The sequence below is a fragment of the Epinephelus fuscoguttatus genome, linkage group LG17 (assembly GCF_011397635.1).
Source record: "Epinephelus fuscoguttatus linkage group LG17, E.fuscoguttatus.final_Chr_v1".
Taxonomy (NCBI): domain Eukaryota; kingdom Metazoa; phylum Chordata; class Actinopteri; order Perciformes; family Serranidae; genus Epinephelus; species Epinephelus fuscoguttatus.
In genome coordinates, this window is record NC_064768.1 from 19,099,854 (window position 1) to 19,122,612 (window position 22,759).

General features: G+C 39.6%; 1 protein-coding gene across 6 annotated transcripts in view; it reads left to right on the forward strand.

Moving 5' to 3' along the window:
• The first annotated feature begins 6,245 nt into the window (after positions 1 to 6,245).
• LOC125904363 (sodium bicarbonate cotransporter 3-like) overlaps positions 6,246 to 22,759 on the forward strand; it is a 61,317-nt gene continuing 44,803 nt past the window's right edge. For 5 of the 6 annotated variants that reach the window (XM_049601714.1, XM_049601711.1, XM_049601709.1 and 2 more), the window contains exon 1: positions 6,246 to 6,377. In XM_049601714.1, the coding sequence (XP_049457671.1) occupies positions 6,336 to 6,377 (42 nt within the window). In that variant the 5' untranslated portion in view covers positions 6,246 to 6,335. Of the gene's footprint in view, positions 6,378 to 14,952; positions 15,205 to 22,759 lie in introns of those variants that run through there. The other variant, XM_049601710.1, reaches the window with a different exon arrangement.

Consider the following 22,759-nt stretch of genomic DNA (forward strand, 5'->3'; position numbering starts at 1 on the left):
AATCAGAGGGGAAAATCAATGAGAATTTTACATGCCTGTAGCTCATTATCTATGAATGACTTATAGTTTAGTGGAAATGATATACATCTCTCAGTCAAAATACCTAAAATAACTTTTTGGGTCCAACCCAAGCACATGTACATGCTTCAGTGATGAAACCACTGTCACCAGCAGTGCGTCGTCCTGTTTAAAAGCTTTATCAGATGCATGTTGGCGTTGATATTGGGCACTGCAAATGTAATCTCCGCTATCCTCCCACTGGAATAAAATCTCATACAAGGCAACGACATGATTTACATACATTGTAACAGGGACATTTATCTAAACTACAAATATCACCCTCGGTCTGGACTGCAGCTCTGTAAATGTCCTCTCATACAGAGAGAGATTTTTTGTAGGCCAACCTGAAAGTCAATTTACAGTGGAAATATCTTTAACTCTATCAAAATAAAAGTCCTCTGGTACTTTTAATGTTTTTATTGTAGGTGACCAATGTACATGTTTTAAATATTGAGTGGCACATGCCCTCTGCAGCCCCCTGAAATCTACATCTATGTTGCAGAAAATAAGCTCTGTGGCAAACGCTAGGCTAGGCTGTAAACTTCACCGCAGTCGCATGACTTCATCGTCACCCTCACAACCAGGCTGGAAAGCAGTCTCATTTAGCCTCTTGTTAGCAACCACCATTTTTGAGACATGTAAAAGCTTCAGTATTTACAATGGGGTGTTAACTGACATATTCTATCGCACAGCAAAATATTAAAATCTCTTAAGCTTGTGTTAACCACAGATCTTATTTAAACCATCTAACCAGAAACCCACTGACTTCATGAAAAAGTGAACCTGAACTGCAAAAATGTAAGATCTATTTTGGTTGATTGGTGATTCAAGGGACCAACTCCAAAAATCTAGCACAAGTCAATGAATTGTGTCTTTCTCAACCATTCATGCAAGAAGTACAGTAATCAATAGACACCTTTACAGCATGCTTCCACAAATTCAGACCATGTTGACTTAAAGGAGATATGCGCATTGGGATACGACCTGAAGAACTGACTACTGTGCTCTACTGCTGTTGTTAACATTACCAGCTACAATGTCAGTAATCGACTGAGTTTTGCTTTAGTGTCAGTAATACAAGGCCTAGTGGAGATGTGATGGGGCCCGAAAATTTTGGCCTGACCCAACATTAAATCTGCATAGCTTCTGTCCAAGCCTGACCTGAGCCCAAACTACAATACAGCAGCAGTTTTGGGCCTGAACCTAATTAAATATCCTAATTTCCACTATAATTTTTAAAAATAAAAAGTCATCTAAAGAACGCAACCTGATTCACGCCTGGGGGAATTTTGTGAAATTGCAGCCCAGTTAGATCTTGGCCTGGTGGGTAGTGGTCCGCACAGAGAATCAAAGCTCTAAGGCACAAAAGGACCAATGAGTGGTTTGTAAAATTTATAGCATATTAGTAAAACTTGTCCTTGTTTCCTGTGTGTGAACAGTGGCATGTCTGTGCCCTTCCCTCAGGCTGTCCATTGGCGACCATGTTGAGAGTTCATGTAAGAAAGGCCATGGAGGCTACTGAGACGTTGTACCCAAGGAGGGTTGACATCTAAACACAGATGAAGGCCTGAGGCTGTTTCCTCACCTTCAGTCACACACTATTACTGCTCTCACTGACTAAATGCAGCCACGGGCACATGTGTGTCTGGGTCAAGATTTTTTAGACGCCCCTTTTAAAAAGTAACCTACAGACAAGCAAGAGTGAGACGGTGGCGATTATGTTTCTTCTTCACACTATAGTTCCCCTTTTGATGTGTTGATAAATGTCACTTCTGTTAAATGGTCATCAAGCCAGTTAGAATTACTGTACGGTTGCTCCCCAGGGACGGGTTGAGTCTAACATGGCCACTCCGGTCTAGTTAATAGGGCTGATATATTTAGTATGGCTGCAATGAATGATTATTTTCACTGCTGATTAATCTGTGGATTATTTTCTCAATTAGCTGATTAGTTGTTTCATTCAGAAATTGTCAGCAAACGCTTAAAAATATTGATCAGTGTTCCCCAAAGCCCAAGATTACGTAAAGAAACCAGAAAATAATCATATTTAAGAAGTTGAAATTTGCGAATTTGGGCTTTTTTTTCTTTAAAAATTACTTTTACAAACCGATGAATCCATTATCAAATTAGTTGGTGACTAATCTATAGTTGACAACTAACTGATTAATCCTTGCAGCTCTACTAGTCGCTTCAATTTTGCAAAGAGCTTTCTTAATATCGTGAGGTTATTGTCATTTGTCGACATGACTCAGATCCCGTTTTTTAATTGTATGAAATGATGGACGGTGAATTAGTATGGCAGCAGTTACTCGACTAATTAATTAGTTGCCATCTATTAAATCAATCTGCAACTAATTTGATGGTCAATCAAACTTCTCTGATACCAGCTTCATATGTGTGAATATTTTGTGGTCTCTTTCCTCCTTTATAACAGTAAAGTGAATATATTTGGGTTGTGGACAAAATAAGACATTTTAGGACTTCCCTGATTGACATTTTTCCACATTTACTGACATTTTATGCACCAAACAACTAATTGGTAAAGGAATCGACAGATAAATCAACGATGAAAATAATCGTTCGTCGCAGGCCTACACTGACTGCACACACAGGCCCACACCAAAGCCAGGAACCAGGGTCAGTGTACTATGATATGCTGTATAACTCACCACAAAAATACACATACTGTAGATATCCTCTGGCTTGTCATGCAGTACTCTCTTATGTATAGTGAGCATATGTTCTTTTAATTATTAAGTGGAGGTCATGGGCATTGTCAGTCTTAATGATGCTGACAAAGGCTCTACTTTTAGCTCACCCCAGGTGTCTATGTACACAACACGATGCTTTATTTAGTCTCGCTTGCTTTGTGCCCTGGTTAATCAGCAGTAAACGGGGGGGTGGGCCGACTACAGCACGGGTGTAATGCTCACAGGTCTGCTGGAGTGAGACCCTGGTGTGAGATGAGTCTCAAGTTAACGGGGCCACAACTGTTTGGAGAAAGGCGCTGAGTGTTGGCAGAGAGCGCAGAGGTGAGAGGAACCGGAGGCGCGGAAGGGCCTTGTGTCGGTGCCCTCAGACGGCTTATACAGCGCATGCAGGCAGGGCCCTGGCTCACTGGTGCATGGATAATGTTGGAGAGAGTATCCCGCGGCTAAGCTGCACTTAACAGCACATTGATTTCAAACCCCTGTGTTCCCTCTGGAGGGCAGTGGGACGAACCTCAACAGGCCGGATCCCCACCCCTTCTGCCCTCCTTCCCACCTTCCCCTTCTGACCACCACCACCACCACCACCATTTACCATCTCCACAACCTACCCCTCCCACCATCCACCCACCCCCCAAGTCGATTTGGGTACACCATGCGGGTCAGTGCCCCCCCCCCCCCCCCCCCCCCCACCTCTGAGTTTCCCAGAGGAGTTGAGCAGGATTCAGGGGCACTAAGGCTCCCACAAGACCCCAGTCTTGAGAGCAATGTTTTGGGTAGGGCATGCAGAGGCAGCCGCTTGGAAAAGATCTGTGGTCAAAATCAATGCATTGGCACTTTGATGGAGCGCTCCAGCAGATTTGGGAATTTCACATTCTCTCCTCTCTCTCCTGGCACCATCAGAAGGCCTCACCACTGGAGGAAAAAACATGCACTAAACCTTCTGGGAAAGGGGGACTCTTAATTTCTACAGCTTCTGGGACAAAACACGACACAGTCAATATTCATTTGGTGGCTTGCACCTAACATGTTCCTCTCCCCAATCTGTTGCCTCTTAATGCTCGAAGCAAAATGGATAAATAAAATGTTTGTGTAACCTTTGCAAAGATTCTGTAAGACCTGGATATTATATTTGACATTAAAAGACATGGGTTGTATTCTTCCACTACAGTAAGTTCAGTTTCTCTCCAAAGCTTTGAAAGCGAAAACTTTCTTCCTCATCATCACCACACCTTGCAGTCTGCATCTCTTTATGTGAGTCCCAGCACAGGTGGATACTAGTGTGGTGCTTCTTCCACTTGTCTAACTTCTGACTCATCTCCCAGCTGCATTATGCGGATCCATGTTTCAGGAGCAGTACACAGCACTCTTCTTTGTGCGCTAATGGGCTCTCAGCATCTTTAAGACTCAGGGTACAATTAAGAGGTGATAGTTTGATCTCCCACCTCGCAGTTCTATTTCTGAGCTGCCGCGTGATTATGCCGGAGGTTGATGGGTGGGTGAGGAACGGGCTCTATTTAAAGGAAGACACCCATGAACTCTTCTGAAAGAACAGACTACTTTTGCTGTTTGCAAGCGCCTGATTTCTCTTCTAAATGTATCCTCTGCAATAAAATGTATGACATGATCACAGAGGTTTTTAAATAAAGCCAGTGACTGATGGTGTTCATTGTGGTTATAGCAGAAGTTAAGACTATTATGTGTGGCATTTTTACCATTATACCACAGTGTTAAAACAGACTGTACATGTGGGGAAAGAGACAGAGGCAGAAGTAAACTTTGTGTTTTTTAAGATCTGTGCTAAAAGATCGTGAAAAAGGTCTGCTGGGCTTGGTTATAAAAGGTAGTTTGTAAAGGCCAAGAGTATTCCATCATGTATCAGGACTAACTTAAATTATTTTTTTTTAAACTTAAAGCTTTATTTATACTCCATCAACCATTTTTTAATGGCTTAAAAGTGAGTTAAGTGTCTCTGCTATTACAGGCAATTTCTCTTTATCAATTCTGCTGCCTAAATGACCAGAAATGAAAGAGAACTGGAAGTAGTACCTTCTAAGGGGGGGTAAATGTGGTCATATCTCGCAGCCACCTGCTGTCTCACATGAGAGAAATGGTTGATACAGCATTGCCATCTGCTGGTGAACATCAATTATTACACAATAGTTGTATCAAATTTTAGTACATACTAAGCAAAGGTGGTTTTATGGAAGATGGTTGATAAGCCCATGCCAAGAAGGTGTAGGATGATAAAATCAGTTAATTTCAATTAATGCATATACTTTCTTTCCTACTTAAAATCAGGCCTCTGAACCAGCATAATCCCTGCAGATGAAATGATAGACGATGACTGTTGACCTCCCACTTCAAGACATCATTTTTTAAAATGTGATATCTGAAATAGCCTTTACTGATGGTAATGAACTGGAATATCAGTATCTGAGGATGTGCAGGCATTGGCGTCCATCTAAGGCCATGCTATTATGTGTCACAATAAACTTGCACATCTACAGTAAATCCATGTATTAAGGTAAACATGTAAGTCTATATATTTTACAAACAATGTACAGCGTGAATGCTTAGCCATTACAAAACTTGATTCAACATCACTCTCCTTTCTCTCTCATCTAACATTTGGGATTTCATTTCATTTGAAGTAAAAAACTTCAGGTCATAACAAACATCTTCTTTATAATATACTATTGGTTGTTGATTTATTATGACGATAAAGGCCCAAAATTCATTTTTGACTGGCAACAGCTTGTGTTTGTCACAGATGACAATATAGGCATTGTTTCACTGCCACAATCACCAAAGCAGCTTAGATTTGGTTGTTGTTTGTTAGTTTGAGAACAGTAGCAGATTAGCAAATTCCTATCCATTGTTTGTTTTTGTTTGTTAAATCATGGTGGTGGCTAATTTGGTTCATATTTCCATCCCATACTTTGTCTTTAAGTAGCTTTGAAGTTAAGAGAAAAAATAAATAATATTAAATAGAAATGCAATATAATTGTAATAATATAACTGTCATTTAAGATATCAGATATATTCAATATCTGCTCGCTCTTGGTCTTTATTCAGGCAATGCTGTGCCCAAAAATTCAAACTCACGATGCTTTATTACGACTACATGCATCATTTTCATGTTCGGTTAGTTTATAAAACTAATAAAAAAAAATTTGTAAAGTTTTATGTATTTCAACAGTTCTCGTTTGTCCTACTTACATTTGAAACGATGGAAGCCCAAGTGGTCCCTGCAGGTTTAGCGAGATAACAAAAAAAAAACAAAAAACAACATAATAAAAAAGCCCGCTTGGGACTTTGACATGAAATAGTCCCCGCCCTTTACATGACGTTTTCGGATTTGATTGGCTGAGAACGCCGGCAGTTGAACGTGAATTGGTAATCAATCGCTGTCAATCAGTTTAGGGGCGTGTCGTTACCGTGTCGTTAGGGAAAGCACAGCCAGTCCTCAGTCCACGCAAGTGCCACCCGGCTCGGTCCCATCTGTACATCAGCTATTAATAATAAAGAAGCTAACGGTGGGCAGGAAACCGGCGGCAGGTGAAAATGGAGGAACCTTTGGAGCAAATGAGGCCCCTTTTGAGGACAGTGAGTACCCGCCAAGCCGTTAGCCCACCATTATATTTGCTCTCTTTGTCCGTGTTTGCCCCTTGTTTGCCAAGCAGCCGCAGAAGTACTAACGGTTAGTGATGCTCGGGAGTCAGATTCAGTGAGGCACCATCCGGCGGCTGCTATTGTTAGCCGGCTTTCTACTTCTGACACGTGGCACGGGTACAACTTGTGTTAGGGTCTGCTGTTTAAGTCAGCGGAAGTGTTCATTTAAATATATCTTATGTAGAAATGTGTGTCTGCGCCGAGGTTTTAATGTTTTAATTCATCTTCACTTGTGTTCAGCTGGTTCTTGCTAAGTTAGCCGTGCGCGAGCCGAGTGAAGCCTGGTCAGTGACGTTATTAAGGTTAATAACTATGGTTACCGCTATGTTAACACACGTCCCGTTTACTGGCACGTCTGAACGTCAGTGTGTGTCCACGTGCTTTAACAAACTTAAAAATAAACAAATCAAGTGTAATATTTTGGTGTTATCTTAGTAAGTCTGACAGTAATGCCTGTAATAAATTAACGTTACACAGCACTGTACCAGCTTTGCAGCATTCCCCCCTCATGTTCAACAGGTCCACCTTTCCGTTACTTGATAATATGAGTTCCAGCAATTCAGTTGATAAGATCTGCTGGTACATTTGCAGAAATAAAAGGCTCATTTGCATATTAAATGCTCCGCAAATAGATCCGCCGTCTTGTGTGACATTTCCAAGTCAGGAAACATTGCTAATTTTACTGTGCCACCAGAGAGGAAAAATAGACATGAAACTGGGAGAGAATTGTTTCTGCACAACAGCAGTCACGTGGGTTACTTTGTCCACCAAGCTCTTATCAATGTGATATTTTAACTGAGCTGTGGGTGAGAGTAGAGACCCACATCCTGTCTGCTGGGAGTAGCTTTACAGTAGCAGATAGGATGATGAACATCAAACAGCAGCGTGAACAAGCCCAAAAAAGAAACTGGTTTCAGAGCTAAGTTTAAAATGCACGCTGGCTGTCTGACATCAGTGTTGGTGTAGGGTTGTCCATTACTATGCTTGTGAGTGTGCCGAGGTGTATATGCATGTGTAAGAACATATGCATGCGTCTGAGGAAACTTGAGCCCTGGCTGCCCAATGAAAAGGAGTTGCTTGTTAGCTGAGTACCTCTCCCCCTGAACATAGAAGTCACTAAGGCATGGGGACACTTTTTGGCAGACATTCAACTGCTTGATGCCTAATGAAGTCTCTTCCCGAAGAACATGGCATTGTTTAACTTTGAGTTGATGTGCATGAGTCTGGTTTCAACAAGAAACTCATATTATTTTCAGGCTTGGTTGGCCAGTGCGACTGTTAGGGGTCCGAAATGTCATTTTAACAGTGAAACATTGATGCCATTGGCCCTTAGGGAAAAAGTGAGAATGTCATCTAAACTGCAATTTGATAGTGAGGCATTATTGTTTAGTTTGGCCCCAACTTCTTTTCAATTAAAGGAATACTTCAACCACGAAATGACCATTTGTAAATCAATTAGTCATGCCATGTTACCTTGAATTTGTGAAGAAAACTTTGTTTTTCTCACATGCCACCATGGAAAATGGCAAACATATTAATTTACGTTTACTTCACAAATTCAAGGTAACACAACATGACTAATTGAGTGAACACATGCTATGTAAGGTCATTGAGTGGTTGTTGTTCTGCTGCCTTTATGCCACCGATTATCATCTCAGGCTGTGTTTGTGGCATTTATAGAGAGCTACTTAGATGACTTTGGTTTTGTGTTTTAGTGACCTTTTTTAGTGTTGGAGATGGATTTCCTTCTCCTCCTATGTTTTGCCTGAGTACTTTGTGGCCAAGAGCTCTTGGTCCCAAGGTCTAATGGATTGTCTGGTTTCAAACTTATACCGGAAAGATGGGTTGGTGGTGGAAAGGCTGAGGATAAGGACACTAAAAGAAAACAGAAAGATTGTAGTAAGGGATGGGAATCAAGAACTGATTCCAGTTGAGAACTAACTGGTTCCAAATTATTCGATCCATCGGGATCATATGTCTCTGAGCTTATAAGCTCTTTTTATTGATGCTGGCACGTTTCTGTGACAGTTGCAATGATGTCAAACTCATACGTCTGTGCTGCTGGAATCATGCATCATGTATTTTCAAGAAGACAGATGATTACAGTGCTGCCTTTAATCTAGATAAAATGATAATTTCAAGTAAGGGTAGAAACATCAGGAATATGAAATATCTTTCTATGCGACATGGGCTTAAATTCCAGGAATGTCATGAATTTGACACTCTATGCGCAATCGTGCAGCACAGTGTTACGAAGGGTAAATATTTTATGGTATATAATACCATTAATGCCACACAGACAAGTTTTTTCTTTGACTTAGAAAATGGTCAAACAGTGGAGCTTTTGCACATCAGAGTTGCATGCATGCCTTTATATTAACTCTGTTTCTACACTGTGTTAATACTCAGAAATAATGAAACAATTGCACTGATGCCGAAAATCTGTGTAGGCCTTTTTTCCACACAGAAAATTGATCAGAAAATAATAAAAAAGCAACTGATAAGCAGCATTGGTAACTGCATCAGTATCAGTAAAATATTATCACTTCCCATTCCTAGTTGTAATAGCAGTTGGTCCATCTGTCAGATTTTGCTTACTAAAAACACACTTTATGTCACTGATGCCTCGAGCTTTGTTTATCGACTATTTGGCTCTACAGTGTGAGCTTTCATTGAGTTTCACTTACGTGTTTGCTAGCATGTCAGGAAGAAGGGGATTTGTGCATGCTGCTGTTTTACTAGTGAAAGAGGGTTTTAGTCTAGCCAGGAAAGGCTGGACGACCTGGACTATTATTGGCTCAGCAGCATGAACTGCCAGTAATAGTTAGTGTTTTATGAAGCTTACTAAGTGTATAGCATTGCTTTAAATGGGTAATTACACAGAATGGGCCTCTCAGCTAGTCTGATGGTGCCTTGTTGTCTTCAGCTGTACTATTAAGATAATACGATAAAAAAATAACTTATTTCCATCGTACCCAGCGATAGGCTAATTGGTGTACACAACAGAGAGCTTGTTTGATTAAATTATCTACTTTCTGCGAGAATGAAATGTACTCTCAGAGAGTAAGAGGCAATTAAACTGTACAACAGGCCACAAACTTTCAAGTGCTTGTGGAGGCAATGATTGATGAGGTCCACTCCTTAAATCAGAAATCGTCACATGTATGTGTACTATTTCCCTGTAGTTTGTTTCAGACCCAAAGAAAAAGTAGTAATTAATTTTGAGATTTTTTATTTGTCCACAGGGAGGCAAGCTTTTCTAACTTCTCTGTGCCTCATGTCGACACAGTTCAGTGCATTTACATCGACTGTTCTATGTAAGTCTATGAGAAAATTAGATATATTACCTTAGGAAACATTTTAATGAGTTTATGGTCTCAGCATAATCTTCATTTTGTAATTTATAGTCCCATTTAGAGAAAAATAGATTATAAAGCTGGGCATGTTTTAGGGCATGGCTACCTTGTGATTGACAAATCTGGTTCTTCCACCACTTGCTACTCAACAGCTCCACCCTCTCATCCAAATATGGTCACTTCTGGCACAAAAAAACAACAACACGATGGCCATGGCCAAAATGCAAAACTCAAGGCTTCAAAACGGCAGTCCACATACCACTGGGTGTTGTCACAGTGGCTATGTCCACTTCTTTTATACAGTGTAACGAAGGTAGGGGAGAGTGTCATTCATGTCCATTAGGCATCTAAATTTTCCCAACTAGTCAGGGGATTCAAAGCAGCAACAATTAATCACAATCCTGCTTGTCCTCTAGATTACCATCTGGGGTGGGCGATATAATGACTAAGTACGATATATCGATATATTTAGACAACGCCGCTTAAATCAATATTGGGTCAAGTTGCATAACATATACCAGTGTGCATCTGTCCTCTCTCACATTCTCCACATTCACTCACTCACTCACTCACTCACTCACAAGTTCTCTAGCAACACTTTGTAGAGCCTTAGCCATACACCTCCCCAGAAATATAACTACATGTCACATCAACACAAACATCCTGTCTATTTTTGTAAGCTGAAACCGTTCCCTCAGAGGAAACAAAGCTTTTATTTAGTTTACTTTCACAGATAAGAGACAATAAATTGTGAAGACAATGAAACCTCCACAAAATAACATTTTAGGTTTTGTGTGTGATTTATCCTGGCCTCATATGGGCAGAGGAAATCTTCGCTATTCAGTAGGCTAATTTATACAATGTAAAATGCCATAGGCTTGTGCTAATAATGTTAGCATGTTGTATTTGTTTGGAAAACGTGTTCAGTATAAGACAGTTGTTTTGTCAGTGAACCTTGTGAGTTGTAATGGAGCCGAATTTTGTAACGCTACCTTTGTTAAATGTTGCTGTTGTCCCTGGCTTCATATGAGTAGAAGAGAAGATCGCTAGGCGCTAGGCTAATTCATACAATGTAAGTTGCCATAGGCTTATGCTAAAAACGTTAGCATGTTGTATATGTGGGGAAAAAGTTTGCAGCAAAAGACAAGTGCTTTGTCTGTGAATGCTGCGAGTTATAGTGAAGCCAATTTGGGTACTTGTGTTTGAAATTGTTAGTATGTTTAAAGTGTGTTTTAGGTGTGTTTTGAATCAAGTAAACTTTTCAGCACTTCATAGAAACCCCACTGCTGACTAGTGTTTTGTAGGTGTATCTGTTGTGCCGCTTCCTATTTTCAAATGGGAATAAAATCCCTGTCTTTGCATTTTATTTGGATCACAATCTGTATTTATAAAACTGCTTGTGACATCTCGAATGTGGCTTTGGCTTGCTATTGAAAACATGTTGCCCATTTCATAGAACATATCAAGATATATAGGCTATATCATGTATCGCCAGTCAGCCTGTAAATACTGAGATAGGAATTTTTGTCCATATCGCCCAGCCCTATTACCACCCTGAAGGTAATTTTATGAATGAAAAGACCAAAAGCAGATCAAAGGGCCAGCGACTGTAATAATCTACATTATATCATGACTTTGTCTACCATGTGTACAGAGAGGATTGGAAAGCTCATCCAATTACAGGAAGCTTAAAAAACTCATCAAACCCATTATGCTATCAAGTGTGGTCTGACTCTTGATGGTTGCAGTTTGAGTCTTGATAGTTGCATAAAGTGGGAGTTGGGTTTTCTGCTGGGTGGTGATATAACCTGGGATGGATAATGGATCTGAGGTATTGAGAAGTTAATCTTTGCTCCCTAAGCCTCTTTCTTGTGTGTAAACACTGGTTTGCACGCGCAACCCTGTGCCAGAAAAATCCTTCTGCATTTCCTCACGAGAAGTGGACATTATAGAATGGCTGTATGTATGTCTGTATGTATGGATATGTTTAGAGCTGAAGTAGGCTTGGGTGGTATAACAGTGAATCAGAGTATTTAGAACTTCTCATGGTATGATTGTCAATACTGTCAAAAATAGGGCTGCCTCCTGAGAGTTGGAGTAGTGGAGTCGGAGACCCCTCAGTTGACTGAGATTGCTTCAAGTCAGAGCGCAAAGTGTCATACTATTAAAACCACGCCCATTGGAGGGGAAGAGACACTGAAATGCTTACAAAATAGGTAAAAACATTAGATTTTAGTGTGTCAAAGGACAATTTTAGCACTTGATGTCTACCAGAGAGGAAAAGATATGTCGTCAAACTCATTATTGTCAATCTGTCACTTCTCCTCACCTTGATTATCTTGAAGAAATGATTCTAATCAATGGCTAGAAGTGAAATACTTTATTCACAGCTATTTGGTTGAATCACCAGGTAAGCTCATCATTTAACCAAACAAAGATCAAAACCAGGCCTTGCTTAGTTAGCTTTAACCGCTACAGTTTGTCTGGCCAACTTAGCAACTGTAGCTTATTTATGAGTGTCGCGATTCCACAGATTTCCCATTCTTTGTGCTGATGTCTTATTGCAACCACTTTTGACTTCTTAAGGCTCAGTTTTTTGGTTCCTTAAAACTTAGTTCTGGTTTCTTCACCCTGCTGGCAGTGCATCCCACCACACAGCATCTTTAAGGCATTTTTCTGTTGTTTGCTAGCAGATGGAAGTGAGAAGGAAGCACCTTACAAAAATGGAGAGTGATTACCGGTAATTTGTTTCCTCTCAGGTGTGGGACGTTATTTTGCTCTGTCTCTTTACTATATGAAATACTATAGGACACAATACCATCAAGGGAAAACTGATGCAGGCTGTGTTGCCATAATACAGAACTGTTCAACTGTTAGAATATAATGAAATTACTTGATTTGTTTAATGTAAGCCCACTGCAGCTGACCACAAAGAAACATGAACAGAAAGAGAAAACATTTGCTGGGGGCAAAACCTGAATTTAATTACAATTTTGCACAGACTGCATTCAGTTTTCCGCTAACAATACTACTAATATGGCTCTGTTTTTCTGTTCCCCTGTGGATGCGTGTGGTTGTAGGTGGCATGGCAGTACATTAGATGTTACATATAGTACAGCTTTGTACCACTGGCATACTAATATTGCACATCATTACAGTACTGCCTCTTATTGTGACTCTAATCGAGATTTATTCAGAATCTAAGTTGGGCAGCTCTTGCAAGGCTATATAGGGAGCACCAGTAGTTTACTATGGCTGTTCTGATCAGCTCTGGGTCTGAATTTGTTGAATTCTAGGAATTTAGCTTCTAAGTTAATAGGTTTTGTCTTTGAAAAGACAAAAGCATGCTGTATTCTTAGTTATACAGTGCCAGTGTACAGCACTCTAAAAGGTTGCATGAAGAAGAGCTTAAAGAAAAACTAATTTATCAAAAAAGTGTGTTATTGTTCTCAGATGTGAAGATCTACTGCATTTTTTTTGTCTTCAGTTACAAAAAACTCTACATTTTGGGGGGTTTGGCTGTTTTGTCTACAAAAAAACCCATTAAGACATCATCCTGGACTTTTACTAGTTTTTTGGCGGTTTAAATACTAAAATAATGTTATCATATTTAAAAAATAATAAAAATAGTTGTTGCAGACACAGTATAAAGTTAAAGCTACAGAAACTGCCACTATATTCACACGGCACTATTGAGGCAGATAATCTGTGAAAAAAATCATATTCCTCTGCTCCTGTTGCCTTGTAGCGCGTCTAATGGCTTTACGGCATGTGAACGAAAACAACCAGAGCTGAGGAGTCTTGAACGCAGCTGTTAATCATGTCAATCCCTGCTCGTGAACTGCAGCACTGATATAATATGAAAGACGATTCTGTCACCTATTTCTCACCTCATGTTTTCAGTAACACATTTTAGTGTACTGTTTAGCTATAAAATGAGAAAGTTTGTTACCAGGCCACCATTGTGGATACAGTCAAACAGAATACTAAGTACTGCACACTGGCCAGCCCAACTTTCTTATTTTACAGCTAAACAGTACACTAAAATATGCTTCTGAGGTGAGGTGAGAAATAGGCAATGCTGTAACAAAATCTTGATTTATATTTGATCAGCACTGCATAGTTTGACAGTCTGACTGCAGTTCGTGGAGCAGATTGACAGTACTGACAGCTGTGTGAGAGACTCCTCGGCTCTGACGGGTTGCTGCTGCTGTGCCACAGTCTGATTCTAGCCAATGCCATTAGAGACAGTAGGAAGAGGGACATGATTTTTCTCACAGACTGTACTTCTTTCAGAATATAGTGACAGTTTCAGCAAATTTGACTTATTGTCATAAAAATTACCAACTGTAGCTTTAAAGCTCTAAACCTTATGCAAATCCTGATTTAGGTAACGTTAACTCTGAAATATTTTACTTAAAAATGATTGTTGTGCTGCATGATGCTAATGCTCCTGCTTTTTGGTCAGCCTCAAGATAGGCTCAGCAAAGGTTTTTTTTTTTTTTTTTTTTTAAATTTTATTCACAGTTTAATTTTAGGTGTGGTTTCACCTTTGCCACGGTGGTTTTGTGGTTAGTCTGGGTGATGCTACTATGGATGCTTCATCCGAAGAGTATCTCTACACCGGACTGATATCTAGAGTTTTTCCTTCAATTAAAAAAATACTTACTGTAAAGGTTTCAGGAATATGATCATTTTTCTGTACGCATAAAACTCACATTCATGATGTGGACAGGAAACAAATGAGCCACAGTCCTCTGCAATGATTACAGGTTGTTGAAAGACGTGTCCAACCTTCAGGCTATGGTAGGGATTGTGAATGTCAAAGTCAAAGGCACAGAGGCATTTTGAATCTTAATGAATACACAGACTATCTGTCCTTTTTCCGTTCATTGCACCCCCTGAGGAATGTCGAGCTCACGCGTGTGCTTGTTTCTATTTATCTGTGTTGGGGGTGGGTTTTCATTTGTGACCTGAATACCTCAGCGGGTGAGCATTTGAATGCCCTCCAAATGTGTGTGCATGTCCTCCGTAGGGTGGTGTGTATGCATGCGTTTTTAAGCTCTTGGCTGGGCAAATAAAATATTCATGGTGGCATGGTGGGATTGGCTGCTGAGCAAAGAGCGGGCTGACAGGGCAGAGCACAGCACTGTGTGTTCAGAAACAGCTCTCTCTCTCCCTCTCCTCCTGTCTCCGTATAAAGAGATGAGCGGAGGAAGGGGGAACAGACGAGTGCGACAGTGTCTCTGGTAGCGCTTGGCTCACACACACACACGCACAGACACACCTTCTACGACAGAGATAGCCGTCAGAAAGAAAGAACTGGCTGACGTCCTTGCTGCTGTTGCTTTGCGGATGTTTTAGTCTAAATGGATGAACAGAGCGAAGGGGAGCATGTGCTTACGGTACGTTGGGTCTTGCGTGTGTGTTTGTGTGTGTGTGTGGTTTCATGTGTGCCTGACTGTCATGTTCCGCACTTGAACAGGATCCTGTGTGTGCAGCATCATTGGTGTATTTTTTTTTTTTTTTTTACTGGTTTGTCCTCTTCTGTTCCTCTGGTGGAGTGGAGCGATCTGTGCTAATGAATGGGGCAGGTGGTCAGTGCAGGGAAGCTGTTGCCTCATCGGACATGTCTCTTGAAATGGAAACGCTTCCTTTCAACTCTTTAATCGCCTCAAGGAGCAGGAAAGAGAGGAAACCGGCAGAGACAGTTATGGCTGCTTGAAGGAGCGGGACAAGGAGAACAGGAAGGAAGAGAGGAGAGAGAAGAGGAGTGTTAGAAAGAGGAGGGTGAAAAATAGGTCTGCCAAGGTAGCAGAATGCAAACAAGGTGCATGCTGTCAATAGAGATGGCGCTTACTGACTGAAGTAAAATGAAATAAATGTGTGTTTACACTCAGTCTAGCTAAGATTACAAAATTGCAAGAATTACTATGCTCAGAGTGGAAGCAACGTGCAAGAAGGGACTGTTGAAATCAAGAGGAAGATATTTGTGAGACAGAGAGAGGGGATGGTTTCCATCTTTGTGTTTGTGTGTATGTTTGTCTGCAAAGTCTGCATGCTTGGCTGTATTGACTTCATCAAATGGAGACTATGGTTATGATCTGTTTGTTTTCCAACATTTCTGTCCAATGAGATTCATTCCCAGCTGTATAACTATAAGATTAAACTATATCTTCACTCAGACATTAGATGGAGGACATTAGCTTTTGACTGGCTTTGCCTTCTTAGTTTTGCCCTGTTCGTACATGGCAATGCTCCAGGGTGGTAAATAATTTAATGGCCAGTCAGCAAAAGTCAGCAAAATATAGCTGATCAAATTATATAATTATATATCTGTGTTTATGTTTGTTACCCAGGACCTGCTAAGCACCATGGATGTTCATGCCTTCCTGTAAAGACTTTCCCGAATTATTAAGGGTGTCACGATTCTCCAAAACCATGATTTGATTAGACCTTCGATGTTAAGGTCACAATTTGATTCAGTTTTCAATTTATTTATTTTTTTTTTATCACTGGAAGCTATGACATTGTTAGACTATTGAGTCTTGATTTGTAAAGTTCAACACATCACAGATTTTATGCCCTGACAACTCTCATTTACATTTTTAAATTTTTCTTTAAAAAGATGTTGATCGACATCTACATTAAGTGTGATATATAACTGTCATACCTTTTTGGACAACTCCAAGGCCATATGGCTTTGAGAAAACAAGAATTGCCGGTTCTCATTTTGATTGATTTTTGATTTAGAATTGAAATCCTGACACGCCTAGAAATTGTGTAATATATGTGTAGTTAAAGGTCCAGTGTGTAGGATTTGAAAATAAGAATTGTTTTCTTTATCTTAGGATGAGCCATTTATGTCTACTTGCCATGTTGCACTGCCATGATTCTACAGTAGCCCAGAACGGAGAAACCGAACACTGGCTCTAGATAGGACCATTAGGCCACTGTAGAAGCCCAGTGCCAGTGTTTTTTACTGAAGTATTTCACCAATATAAAGAAGGTCCTCAAATAAAACTGGGCTGCCTGTGCAGTAAAAACACAGAAATACTTCTGAAATTGGTGCTACATGACTAGAGAAAACATGAAAAAGACTGTGGCATTTGCTTTTACTCCAGAGGTTGAAAACCTACAACTACCCTAAGCATTGCACTGCTCCAGACCAGTAAGCTACTCACACTGGTAAATGATGTAATGTAAACTCATAATAGACACAATGATGGCCGGCCAGTAACAAACAGTCTTGTGCTACTGTTAAATGGTAAGCTAAAACATGTTTTTGAAAACACTGGGGTGAGAAATAGTCAACTCATCAACATTTGATTCAGCGTTGCCTTGTTTTACCGTGTGATCTCAGTTTTTTATACCTCTGTTTTTGCTGTGCAGCAAACAGTATGGTGCCACTTCCTGTTCACAAACTCTTGCTATTACAGTGAAACAGGACACTGAAATATGATTCTAAAAACAGGTCACAGGTCCGAGTTTGGGAGAGAGAGGGTGGGGGTCTGTCTCTTGATCTGCTTTTACACTCTTTGTGTTCGCAGTGGTGGCATGGGTGGTGGACAATAGTAAAATGCGGAAGTACAGCCTGTAGTTAAAGCAACAGCCTAGAACAACAGCTTAGCTGAATGACGTGTTTTGTGTCATTGAATATCGGCGAACTATCCCTTGAAATCACCGGCTCTGTTTGTTTTGGAGAGGAGGAGACCTCTGTGGATAATTCAGCTCCTGGTAGGAATACTGAAGAAATCCCAACCTGGAGAAGTTTCTGCTGGTTGCAGTCTTTAATCAACACCGCTAGATGCCACTAAATCCCCCTAAATCTTACATGCTGCTCCTTTGACGTAATGTACTTTATGTGGTCAGCAGCCATCTATACTCTCTCACATGTCTGTTGCTATTATCTTTCTGTTTTCAGACATAATTTAATTGGTTACATAATACAGCATTAATTGGCAGTAAAAAACATGTCAATATTCTCATCCGTAGTATGCAATTGTGCATTTTGGCAGTGTGAGACAGAGACATATTCACTAATCTCAAGGGACAGGTCTCTCACTATGTAACACCTCTCTTACGTCAGTCTACATCGATTGGACAAGGTCCCAGTAAAGCAAGGCTGGCAAGGAACTGAGATAAGAGGGAACCAGGCCTGTTGGCTTGTTGGGTGGCTCGATGTTCAATTCTGTCTGGTTGGCTGACGAGGTGTTTGGCTGCTGTGTACTTAAATCACTCCCACACAAACATACTAACAGAAGTGAGGTTACCCTTCATGCTGTCAACCATTAAAAAAATGCTTCAATGTGTAAAAAATGTAAAGCTGAAAAAATTCAGCCAAATTCAAAATGAATCGCCACCTACACTTTGTTAATCATCCGAGTCAAAAATGCCAAACATTTTCTAATTTTAGCCCCTCAATTGTGAGGACTTGTAGAAAACAAACCATTTAAATGGGCCACTTTTGACTCTGGATAGTAGTGATGGGGATTTTTTTTTTTTCATTTTGTGGCATTTTATTTACAAAAAGGTTAAAGGTTAGCTACCTGTGCAGATCAAGTTTTGGTTGTCTTGTGCATGTGCACTAGGATATACATGCGCACGTGCACACAAGTGACTCAATACACAGTCCTGCCAATTTTATCTCACTATCCCACTGATCTACCGGTGGCGGCAAGACACTAAGCTACACAGTAATGTGCTGGAAAATGCCAGAGAGAAGAGACTGTACTAATAAACAAGGATGTGAACAATGCTGTATTTAAACTTTTAAGAAGTTTATGAGGAAGGAAATGCATTTGCTTGTTTGACCTCAAAAATATACAGTGCATTTGGATGACTAAAAGCAAATGTAAACAAAAATTTTGTGTACAAGAAAACTTCATGGGGCACCTGTAATTGATTAATACTGATACTAAATACTGGGGCTTAACTTGTATTATATTTTAAGGTATTGTAAACCATTACAGTAACAAAAAAAACTCTAGCCCCAACAAATGCCATAGGGTTAAGCATAATGTTAATATCTTGAAGACAAACACCTCTGTATAGATACATTAACAGAATTTCCCAACAAGACTGTCTTGAACTCGAACATGCCCATTTAACGTGGCTCATTTCACAACCTACACATTGTGCTTGGGTAATCCTTGTATTAAGTTCAATGGTGTGTTTTCCTTGCTATTGGATGGTGAGCCTTGTGTTTGCTCTTAAAGGTTCATGTGAACAAGAAATCCCCACCCGTGCATAATACCCAACACATTGGTGATTTTACCACCTAAGCTTTTGCAAAAGCCAGAGAAAATCCTTAAATACAAACACACATACAGCCATGATTTTACTGGGCCTTTATATTTCATGGATACAGCACTGAAACTATTGTAGATAGGGGAACATTTTAAATTTGCATTTCAGTGTTATTGAATTAATTTTGTACTATTCAATACAAAATAGGTCTGTCTGACTAGCAGCTTTATTAATTATTGAACAAGGCTTTTTCTCTGCTGACTGATCATAGGAACAGATATTCACCATTATTATCCAGCTGCATGAAATTTAGAATTCACATTGCTGACTCTTTTATAACTGCATCAGATCAAACTGATGTTATCATGGGGTTTTATGGGCTGGTACGGCTTAAGTATTCTTTCCATGCCAGCTTCAAATGGGGCTGCAGCTAACGATTATTTTCATTGTCGACTAATCTGTTGATTATTTCTTTGATTAGTCGATTAATCATATTATCGAAAAATGTGTTAAAATGTTGAAAAATGTAGGTGTCTCCCAAACCCCAAAATTATGTCATCTAAAGTCTTGTTTCGTACTCACGCCAAAGGGTTTTAGTTCACCGTCACGGGAGAGTGTGTAAAGCTGCCAATATTTGAACGTAAGAGGCTCCAATAAGAGTATTTTGGGGTGCTTTTATAGTACTTTTCTATGAAAATGACTCAAACCAATTAGTCAGCTACTAAAATAGTCACGATTATTTTAATGGTCGATTAGTCATCGATTAGTCAACTAATCGTAACCAGCATTGCTATCACCTGGTCTTCACAGTTCATTTTTGCAATTTATTACCACATGTTTTGCTGGTGAAGACCTGATATCTGCTCCTTGTTGAAAACCAAACTATAAACTTTTACAGCAACATTTCAAGTCTGTAGGCGGTAAGTGTTTCATGCTTAAAATACCTTTTGTACAACTATGAAAGTTGGAGCAACTGGGGTCATTTCGGCCCACTGGTATCATCTTGTCAAAATCATGTTGGACTTCATGTTGTTGTTTGCTCACTGATCTGGTTGGGATCAGATAAGTTAAGGTGATTGTAAAGAATGTGACAGCTGCAAATAAACTGAAAAGAAGGTGTTTGATATTAGTGATCCTCCACAGATTTTCACACATTTTATTATTGTTGTCTGGGAACAGCATTCCCACAGGACACCCATGTGAGGAAGAATCGAGGATGAGGGGGCAGGATTGGAGAACAGATAGATGAGAAATGATGAAGAGTGACACTTTTTATGGTTTGATTGTGTCGGCACTTGGCAGGTTGCCTGCTGCTGTTGCCTAGCTCTCTCTCTCTGATTGTTATTTGGAGCCCACTCTCTACTCGTTCACATTTGTCCCTTTAAAGTGTATTGAGCAAAGCCAGGCAGGGCTTATCTTACACCAGACTCCATACATGTTTTAAGTTCTCCTGAACTTGGACTAGAAGTGACGTTATGTTCCCTGGTGACATCAAGGGACTTGTGATAAGAATTCCCCACCATGCTAGTCATCTGTTATGTCAGTGGCAGGTGGAGCAGAGTGTGCTGCATCCAGTGAGTAATTTTTCTGTTGTGTCGCAGTAGGTGAAAATACAGATTGGATGGAATTAAGGGAATTAGTGGGGCATTATGGGAAATAACAGAAAGAAAATGGAATTATAGTGGTTGTTTGCTCAGGCTTTATTTACTCCTGTTTTTGTTTTGTTTTTTTTGTTTTGCCATTGGTTGCCAGCAGATTATATTGTACTTAACACCTGTTTTGGCAATTAATGTATCGCAACAAAATCAAGTCAGTTTTCATTAGATTCCTCATCATGACTGTCATCTTTATTATCTAAGGGAATATTTTACTTCACTTTTGTTATTCTGTCTCAAAGTCACACTTTGACCAATTAGATCCCAAATAAATAAAGAATAAATAATTTAATAAATAAAATGAAATAACAGAGAAACAAAGAAACAAACCTTTTACTATAATATTATAAGAAGAAATGATTTAATAATTTGCCAAATAATTCCATTCAGTTTTCCAGTAGATACAATGTCAGATGTGTGATCAGGTGGCTAGCTAGCTAGTGCAAGTTAACTAATATGGAAAGATACTTTTTAAAATTTGAGGCGACAATGTAGGCTGTGTGCAAACTTAGGGTTTAAAATGAACAACTAATTTATAAAGGAAATGTTTTACAATAAAGAATGCATGGGAATAGATGAAACTCATTCGTTAACATGCTCAATCAAGCTACATTAATTTTTATTTATTTATTTATTTGTACCTATACCTGCACTGGCTACTGTAACTGCTGCACGTTTCATATTAATACTCTTCATGTTGCTCTTACTGTATGTATCTAATGTTTTCTTACTCCCCATGCCATTTAAGCCATTCTATATTTTTTCCATATATCACCGTTCATTCTATATATCTGTTCTGTACATTATTCTGAACGTTACTGCCTTTTGCATTTCTGGTTAGATGCTGAGCTGCATTTAATTGTCTCAGTACCTGTGCTTAGTGCAAAGACAAAAATTGGATCTCAACTAAAAAAAAAACCCATGGTAACAGCTAGCTAGCAAAGCTAAGAGATGGTTGAAAATGAACAAGTTATAAACTGTGTACTTTGCTTTAGCCTACTGTCCTGATGGTTAACTAAAATATTATAAGCATATAAACTAAATTCAGTTCAGTGATGTAATTAAAACTTTCCTGAAAGCATGTGGTGATTTGGCTCTGACAGTGAAGTACTGTTGGCAGTAGTCAGAGCTGCACATATGGGAGAATGTGCTGTGCATTTTGAGGGTTGTAATTTTACTGAAATCTTACTTATTTAGAATGCTGACAAATTATCTGTACGTGATGGAGTGCTGCTTAATACAGTGCATGGGTACAGTTGAATTAAATGGGCCTACTTTTAACTAAATATGCTATAGAACGTAGTACTGCTGTTTTATGTGTATTTTCCCCCCAATAAATTCACAATTAAAAGGTACGATTTTTCTATTGAAATCGGGCAAGCTGTATTATTTATTATTCAGGATCCTCGTTAGTTGCTACTGACTACTCTCCACACAAAATGCACAAGACACTAAATCAAATTACCACATAATAGATAACAATATCAACAAACCTGAGTGAAACAAAAACAGTACAGCAGTAGTTGTCTCACATGCTCACGTGTCACCTCATCTGTAGATGATCAGAGGAAACCAGTGGAGCCCATGAAATAGGCACACAGAAGTGTATATGACTGCACAACACCAAGGGTGACAATGAGGCCTCATCCAAGTGAGCACCACAAATACAATAAACCTTTGCAAACATAACAGCAAATGTCAGTAAAACTGATTTCTTTCTTAACAATCGCTGTTCTCGATTTCTTCCTAAAACTAACCCTTCTATTAATTGACATAGTCCTATACATTGCGATTTTCTTTAAAGCACTGGTTTTAGGTGAGGGTTATGTGAAGCATCCCAAGAAAGAATGTCAGGTGTCATGATGTAGTCTACCAATACTGTGTGTTAGCTGTGTTGATATAGATATGTAGGTTTTCCTAAATCACTAATATTTCCTATGTACTGAACCAGGCTTCCCTTGGAAATTTTCTGGAAATTTATTGGAAACTTTCCAACCCTTTGCAACTTTATGTGGCAGCACACATATCTCAGTAGATTATGACAGGCCAGGAAACA